The sequence below is a fragment of the Pseudorca crassidens genome, chromosome 3, assembly GCF_039906515.1.
Source record: "Pseudorca crassidens isolate mPseCra1 chromosome 3, mPseCra1.hap1, whole genome shotgun sequence".
NCBI classification, from domain to species: Eukaryota; Metazoa; Chordata; class Mammalia; order Artiodactyla; family Delphinidae; genus Pseudorca; species Pseudorca crassidens.
Window position 1 is genome coordinate 165,556,490 of NC_090298.1, and position 8,878 is coordinate 165,565,367.

The 8,878-nt window shown below is 54.0% G+C and overlaps 1 protein-coding gene across 1 annotated transcript; it reads right to left on the minus strand.

The window, feature by feature from the left end:
* Nucleotides 1-66: 66 nt before the first annotated feature.
* Nucleotides 67-8,853, minus strand: ICAM1 (intercellular adhesion molecule 1). Its single transcript, XM_067733819.1, has 7 exons — nt 8,698-8,853; nt 6,806-7,066; nt 2,918-3,226; nt 2,259-2,546; nt 1,924-2,178; nt 1,473-1,721; nt 67-1,389 (listed from the first exon to the last, which is right to left on the minus strand). Exons 1-7 carry the CDS (start codon nt 8,762-8,764, stop codon nt 1,208-1,210), a joined length of 1,611 nt encoding a protein of 536 aa, XP_067589920.1. The 5' UTR covers nt 8,765-8,853; the 3' UTR covers nt 67-1,207.
* Between the last annotated feature and the right edge of the window lie 25 nt (nt 8,854-8,878).

The window sequence follows — 8,878 nt, forward strand, 5'->3', positions numbered from 1 at the left end:
AAGTGGGAGGACAGGCCAGAAAAGGCTCCAGCTGGACTTGACACCTCCCCTCAACTCACACAAGGCCAGAAGGATGAAATAGCTTTATTAGCACAAGGGAGAGGCTTCCGCAGTTGGGAGGGGGTTCTCCCAGGCCTCTCCTCCCCACGGCCTGCAGAACCCTCGTCGCTGCAGGAATTTGGACCTGCAGACTGTTCTGTTCTTGCATGGCCCCACTGAGATGGAAACAGGTAGGACAAGGCAGGGACACACAGGGATTGGGCACAGTTTCCTGGGACTCCATGGTTTAGCTATCAAGGAGTGAACACCCACGTTTAGGCATGCCACCAAGTGTCATTGTGAGCACTAGCAGACATGGGTATAGGCGGAGAGGTGGGTTATCAGAGGTCAGTGCCAGTGCTGGGGTGTAAGGGCTCAGTGGGTCATCTCTGGGCATGTCACCAGCTATACCTTGTCACCGTTACTAATCCCTTTCTGGGAGAAAGCAGCTTGGCCAGTGGAGTGGGAAATTCTAGCCCCACTTAATCTTTTTGCCAGGCACTCTTGTGCAGTGCACAACCAGTACAACTGTAGCTGGCGATCCTGAATGAGATTAGACTGACAGCTCCCTGAGGGCGGGAATCAATGTTCTTCTTGTTTACCATTCTAGCCCACATAAAAGGCACTCAATAAATAGCTAGTAAGAGAACAAATGAATAAATAGGTCATCATCAAGAGTTGGGAACAGTCTGTGGACAGCAATGCTGGTGCTGGCTTCTGTCAGAGGACGTGTGGGGATTTGTGTTTCAGTGCTGCATGTGTCTGTGCAGGGCCACTTCTCTCTTAGGACCGTAAGGCCTCAGCACACGCAGGAGGGGGTGAGTTTCAATGTTTCCCAGTTGGGTGTCCCCCTGCTGGAGGTCAGGGTCTCCATCATACACCCTCCGGCCAGGTCAGACCTTGACATCCCTCACATTGATGCCCTGAGCCTTGGCCCCTTCTTTTGTCTCAGTCCTGTGGCTCCACATCAGGTGTGAGGCCTGGGGGTTATAAGTGTGCAGGGGCCATGACCCCAGATGCTGTCTGTATCCTGACTGAGGCCTCTCTCCTGTCCTCTGGCACCCTGGGAAGGTGGGTATAGCTGAATGGCATATGTCCACCACTGTTCGATGCAGCCCTGCTTGTCACAGTTTGGGGGCTGAGGAGGTCCTGTCCGGAGGGGGTAGGCTCAGGGCGGCGTGGCTGGTGTGGTCAGTTTCATGGCAGCCTCTTCCTGGGCCTTCCGGGCCTTCTGTAGCTCATATTTCTGGATCTTCCTCTGGTAGTTATAGATGTAAATGGCTGCACCCACAGCGCCCAAGATCATCACAAATGCCACCGGAATGACGATGGCCATGTTATTCTGGTGGTCTGTGGGGAGGACACAGGGGGCGGTGAGGGTTGAGCTGCCCTCACTGCCCCTGCCCTGCCCAGCCCTGAACTCCAGCACTTACAGATCACATTGATGACAACTTCACGGGTAACCTCACCGCGAGTGCTGGTGGCCCGACACTGGTAAGTGCCTGCAACCTTCCGCTCGACGGGTCTCAGGTCCCCAATGGGTAGCAAAGCCCCATCCTCTTTCCGGCTACAGTTCAGCTTGGGGGTTGGGTTCCCCCAGGCCTGGCACCTCAGGGTCTGCTGGGAGCCTTCCTGCCATGTCCAGTTTCCCAGGCAATCCCTCTCGTTCAGTCGGGGGCCATCTGAAGAAACACAGCAAGCTGAGGGACGGGGTCAGGGACCAGGACATCACTCACCATCTAGGTCTAGGTAAGAAGACTTAGGTAGGAATCTGGGGAAGGGGCTCACTAGGGTGGGGGTGGGAGTGGGTGGAGGCAGGAGTTCTCGGGGTCTTAGGGGTTGGGCCTTGGAGGTAAGGGATCATTGTCTAGCAGCCCCACTCACACAGGACACGGAGCTCCCGGGTCTGGTTCTTGTGTACCACCTGCTCAGCCACCGCCAGGGCAGCAGAGCAGAAGAAGCTCCGTCCGTTGTCCTCGGCGCTGGCATTCAGCTGCAACTGGGCCCTCGGGCCCAGAGGCCTGGCTGGGGCCCCGTTCAGCGTCACCACAGCTCCAGCCTGGGCCTCGCATTCCACGTTCACCGTAGTCCATTCCGAGACCTCGGGCTGGCTCAGGGTCAGGTTGGGAGCCGGGAAGCCTGGAGGTGGGGTGCACAGTGAGCCCCGCCCCTGGCATTAGCCCCACCCCTTCAGAAGCCCCACCTGGGTTTCTACTTACTGTAGATGGTCACGTTCTCCAGAGACCTCCGGCTCTGCCCTCCCAGATTCACCGCACACGTCAAGTACTGGACGCCTTCTTCCTCCACCTTTCCCTCGACCAAGGCTTTGGCCAAGAGTGAGTATTCATTGTACGTGATCGTGGTTTGCAGCCTCCTGTCCCCCAGCGCCAGGTGGACCTCCGCCTCCGAGACTGGGAACAGTCCATACAGGGTGCAGCTCACCAGGCACTGTGTGCCCACTTCCAGTACCGGGTGCGTAGCAAGGTGCGGGTCGGTCGTTGGTAGGACTGGTGAGAGACAGTGGGTGTAAACAGAGAGGAGACAGACATCCTGAAGCCCTTTCCCGGGGCATTTTCATTCCCCCACCTGGAACACCCTCTTCCCGGGAGACTGTGGCCTGGGTCACCCTTGTCCCAGGACACGTGTACCACTTGCCCTGGGTCACAGCCTTCTCAGTGGATCCTGCAGTCCAGGCACCACATCCCAGAACACTCCACCCCAGTGGCCAAGAAGATGCTCTTCCCAGAAACCTTTGCAATCAAGGTTGCCACCTTCTCAATGCCCCCACGGCCAGGGGCCTCTCCTTCCCAGAGACCTCACACCACAAGCAGGAAACCCCTGTCATCCCATCCTCTCTACTGGCTCCCCAGTGCCTCACCAAAGGTTCGGAGCTTCCTGGGGGCCGAGCTGTTCTGGAACAGTGCCAGCCCTTGGGACCGCAGGTCCAGCTCCGTGCGGCAAGAGAAATTGGCGCCGTGGTCATCTCTGCTCACCAGCACCGTGACCGTGACCTCGGCAGGCTCCCCGTCTCCCGCTGGCTGACGGCCCAGCTCCTTCCCCTCACGAAGCAGCACCACGGTGAGGTGGTCCCGGGGGGCCCCACCGGACACCATGCAGCGCAGGGTGAGGTTCTCGCCCACGGGCTGCCAGCGGGGCAGGGGGGCCAGCTCCACGCGTTCCGGGAACCCTGGAGGGGAGGGGAGTGTTGTTTGAACTGGCTGGCCGCCCGCCCACAGGAACGTCGGGGCCCTGGCTACACCTGCTCGGGAAGTCTCACCACGCTCTTTCGAGAACACACCCCAAACCACCTAAACTAGAGAGGAATGTTAAGAGCTTCAGGATAACCCAGTGAGAAGTTCCCAAGTGGTTGTGAAGGAGGCAGAATACATTTTTATTCACTGCAGCATCTGAGAGTGAAAAGTGGGAAAGAATTTCGAGGTTTGTTGCCAGGAGTCCCGGCAAATGAATACAGTTCATTTAAGCTGTCCAGTCTCTAGACGTTCTTGTAAAAAACCTCCTGTTTTTCCTTGTCCTTTTTTTGGCCTTAGCATTTTTCTCCATAGCATCCCTCACCTCTGAGGTAAGAGATCATCTACTCAGTTAATTTGCTTTTCCACTATTCCTGCCATGGAATGTCAACCCAGGAGGCCAGGGATCTTTGTCTGTTTTGTTCCCTGTTGTATCCTTGACACCCAATACGCACTCTATTTTTTTTTTTTTTTGGCCACGCCCCGCGGCTTGTGGGATCTTAGCTCCCCGACCAGGGATCGAACCCACGCCCTTGGCAGTGGAAGCGCAGAGTCTTAACCACTGGACCGCCAGGGAAGTCCCTTAGGCACTCTATGTTTGTAGAAAGAATAAGGTTGAGACACCCACACCGATGCGAGGCCTTTCAGGAGCTTGCTTTCAAGGGTTCCCGAATGAACCATGTGATCCCCTGAAATGTTAAAAATCTAAGAACAACCCACAGACCCTCAGAACGAAACCCTGAATATCCCCTGAAAACACTACACGCGGGCTCGGTTGCTAGGGTCTCCATTCTGCATGAGGTAACAGAATTCCAAGCCTGGATCGCCAGTGGAAATTGCCCGCAGAGCCCTGGTGAGCTGAGACTCACTCCCCGACCCCAGGCTCCCTAGGGAGGGGTCTTGAAGCCTCCCACTTTCAGTCCCTTCTCAAGAGGCCCTGAAATGTCACTTAAACAGTAGTGATGTTGGGAGTTGATTTTTGGACATGAGTCCACCTTCTCCCCAGGTTGCCAACCTCCTGAATAAAGCAACCTTTCCTTTTCCAACCTAAAGGGGGGGAAAAAAAAAAGCAGTGATGTTAAAATGTCAGGAGCCTGGAGTTGATTCCTAGCTTTGCTGGTTCTTTGTTATGGCCTGTGGGGGAGTGACTTTGCACACTGGAACAGTCCCAGCCCTCGGGGCTACAGAAATGCCTCAGTTTTCTAAGCTGTAACCTGGGGCTAATGAAGGTAGGACTATTATTATCGTTATTATTATTATTAGGACTATTATTAATTCACTTCAGAAGTTGAGAGTGACTGTACATGGGCATGAGGTTACTTTTTTTTTGACTTTTGATTAAATGTTTATTCATTTTAATTTTGCCTTTTTAAAAATTTTGAAGCCAATATATTGTGTTTTCCACATCTGAATTTTTTTGTGTGTGGTTACTTTTTAAGGTGAGAGATATGTTCTTAAACTAGACTTCTACAACACTATAAATACTCCAAACTTCATTGCAGTGTATGCTAACAGCTGTTAAAAAAAAAAAAAAAAAAGGTTGAGAAAACCCTCAGACATCCAACTCTTACCTCTGACCATCTGTTGCAAACTCCAACTTGCAGAGCTGGCAGCCCCCTCAAACCACAGCCTCCAAATGGAACTCACATCTTGGAGCCCAGATCCTTGCCCTGAAGGCCAGACTGGGGGAGGAGGCCTGTTCTGCCTGTACCTCTCCTTGACTTCCCATCTTTAGTCCCTCACTAAGTCCTGGTCACTCCACTCTTCAAATATTTGTCTGCCCCTCCCTTCTCGTATGCGAAACTGCGGTCAACATGCACGACCTGGACTGGGTCCATGGGCAGCTGCTCTCTGGCTTCCTGTAAGGTCAGCCCTCTGCTCTGGATCCCTGGCCTGCTCACACACCCTCCATGGCTCCCTGTCACCCTAAGAAGAAAGTCTCAGCTCCTCGGCCTGGCATTCGAAGTCCTGCCAAACTCAGCTCCAGCCACACCGATCTGTTGATATTCAATCCCTCTTGCCTCCCCAACCCCAGGTCAGCATGTTTCCCCACTCCAAATCTTTGCCCAGGCTATTCCCTCTGTCTAGAATGCCTGTCTTTACCAACTCCTACGCATCCTTCAAGGCCCAGTTAGGGGTCACTTCCTGCAGGAATTACAACTCTTTCTAGAGAAAGCTCAGCCACCCAGAGATGCTCCCTCATCTTTACACTGGCAGTGGGGCAGGACCAAGCTCGAGTCTCTCCTAGGTGACCCCTTGCTACTGTGTGCAGCCGTCTGTTCCATTTCACAGAGGTGAAAACTAAGGCAAAGTCTGGCACCCGAAGAGGGAGAAATATATCAGGGCCAGGACTCAAACCTGGAGGACTGGGCTTTCAACTCTCAGGGTGAGATGCAGAAGGTCCTGTGAAAAGGTTTTCTGGGGGTTTTCAGAGGCCACTGGGAATGTTTGGGGACTTCCCTCACTTGGCCAGCAGCTGCTCAGACATCCTCCAAATCAGAAACAAAGCTGATGTTTGCCCCAAAGCTTCTTTTACGCAGGCCCTGTGAAGGCGGAATGTCCTCCAGGCCTCACTGCATCATTAGACCCTTCCGAGGAGGTCTCATGTGAAAAGCAACCAGGAAGCCACGTATTCCCCCCTCCCCCGCTCCCCACATCAGAGTCACCCAGTTAGTGAGGCCCATGCTGGGACTAGAACCCAAGGCTGTCTGATCCCAAGGCCAGTTGGCCAGTTCTCTTTCTTTCTTCCTTTTTTATTTTGTTTTGTTTTAATTTGAATTTCATTTACCTATGTATTGCTTACAGTCATGCTAACTCACTGTCACACTTCAAAATGCCCAAAGTAAAAAAAAGGCACATGGAGAAAACTTGCTCCCTGTGCTCTCCCAGAGCCCTGCACCTTCTCTCCTCACAGCCAGCTATATTGTCATTTGTTGTATTTCCTTTCTGGGCCCTTTAACGCAGAAACACAGCCTCCCTAACCCCGAGCCCATGGCTCCCTAACACTGTGGGTGGCATGCCACTCATTCTGGGCATACCTTACTTTTGAACTTGACAATATATCTTGGAGCACCTGTCTCATTCTTTTACACGGTTGCATACTATTCCACGGGATGACTGAACCACAGTTTCTCTCCCCAGCCCTCTACATTTGAGTGCCTTGCAAACTTTTACCCTTTCAGATCAAGCCACAGTGAATAGCCCCACACTCCCTCAGTACCCTGGTGGGTGGGGACACCTATAGGCCCAATTCCCAGTAGTGGGTTTTCTGTGTCAAAGGACCCAGACATGTGACATTTTGAGGACTGAGTCCATACTTGGAAGTCACCCCCAAGGAAGTTCAAGGAAGGGTTCTAGATGACAATGAGACTTTCAGAAGATGGGCCCCCTTGCCCTTCAGTGAGACCCTACCCGCCCCCACCCCCAAGTAACAAAGGCTGTTCCAACCTGCTGGGGACTCCCTCGTCCACCTCCCCAACCCAGGCTGCCTAGTCCAGCCCCTGGGCCCAGCCACTCACAGTATACGGTGAGGTTCATCAAAGCTGATGACTGGTTACCGAGACAGCTCGAGTAGCATATTGGAAAGCTGTCTTTTTGCACGTCACTCAGTTCAAAAACCTTCCAGTTGTTCCCATGGTCTACTTCCCTCTTAGCCAGCTGAGTCTCTAGGCCCAACATTGTGTGTTGGTCACAGGAGGTACTGCAGTTCACCGTTATGGAGGCTCCTCGGGATGTGATGGCTTTTTGAGGATGCACTGACGTTTGGGCACCTCCAGGCCCTGGAACCAAAAGATGTGGAGGGGTCAGACATGACAAATCGGGCTCATTAACATTACTGCATCCAGCCTGTTCTGGGTGCTGCGGACACAGCCTTGAACAAGACAAAACTCTGCTTTCAGCGTGGGAGACAGAAAAATTCACGAGCACACAACATAATTAATAACTGATGCTGACAAGAGCTTTGGCAAAAACAAAATGGGATGATAGAACAGACAGTGCCTTGGTGACAGGGTAGTGTGTGAGCAGAGATCTGGATGATGAGCGGGGGCTGGCCATCGAGAGAAAAGGGAAATGAGTTCCAGGAAAAGGAGCAGCAAGTGCAAAGGTCCTGAGGCAGGGTGGCTGGAGCAGAGTCACAGGGATGAGTTGGGGGGAAATGGGGTCAGGAAGATCATGCAAAGCAGTGTTAAGCCACGCCAAGGAAGTGTTCTTCATTGCGAGGACAATGGGCAGCCATGGAGGATTTTAGCAAAAGAGGGGCATGAAGTCAGTGTTCTTCCCCCCCCCCCCGCAAGAGGTCAGGTGGAGGGAGTCAGTCCTCCAGGGATAAAGGGGTTCCAGTCAGGCTGGTTCCTTACCCACTTGGACAACTGGTTTCCCCTCTCAGGACCTCATTTTCCCCATCTGTAAAGTGGGTGAATATAGTCACCCCAACCCCTGCTGATGCAAGTAACTCCTAGCACAGGGCAGGTAGCATGTGGCTGCAGGTAAGAAGGAGGGGGCTTGTTGGGATTAGCTCCCGCAGACTGTGGTACCTCCAAAGCTAAAAAGCAAAGTCTGTCTGAGCCCACCCATCTGAAAGCTGCCCCCCACCCCGCCAAAGACCTCTGCCTTCAGCTTTGGGTCTACTCCATCTGGGATGGAGGTGGGCGGAAACAGCAGCTCCATGAATTCTCAAGGGTGATTCTGGGGTCGCTTCCATTTCACAGAGGGAAATGGTGAGACCTGAAGGGAGGTCACTCAGCTAGAAAGTGGTAGAGTCCGGATTAGAACGCTTCATTGAGCTGGTAACCACGATGTGGTCTGCTCATGAATTTTTCACTCTCCTGCTTCCCGACACTGACCACCATTTGAGACCAACTGTCCCCCTTCTCCCCTCCCTCCTTCTAGCTGGAGTTGATGAAGGGCTGCTGGGGCATCCCATTCCTTAGCCTCTGCTCCCTTGGCAAGTCAGCCCTGGAATTCCCCTGAGCAGAGTCCTGGACTTCCCCCAAGGGCACGGGATGAGGAACAGAATGTCTGTGCGTGTGTGTGTTGGGGGGGGGGGTCCCAGTCTACCTAAGCTTGGCACGGGGCCACATCTCTACACGGTCTGACCACCTTCTGGGGCCAGGACACAACCGCTGCGATGTGAACACTATTAACTTCTCCATTTTACAACTGAAAAAGTGAAGCTCCTCTGGGAGAGGCAGCCCATAGTCCGAAGGCACACAGCAAGCCATGATGTAGGGTCTGGATTTGAACCCATGGCTGTTGACTTTCAATCGATGGCTCTAGCCCCAACTTCCCATAAACAGCTACCTAAGTACCAGTGTCCCCAGCCGGTGGGGAGCCGGTCCTCCTACCGCTCCCAGGGCGCAGCCCAGATCCCAAGAGCTAGCCCGACGGCAGCCCCCCCATCCCTGATCACCTGGGAGCAGAGCCCCGAGCAGGGCCAGGAGCGCAAGCAGCGCGGGATGGGCAGCGCCGGGAACCATCGCAGGCGGAGGCAGGGCGGACGAGGTGGCGCAGAGGCGTGGGCGCGGACTGTGGAGCTGAGGACCTTGTGGGTCCTTTTATAGCGGCCAGCCAAGGGGGGCCGAGGGGGCGGT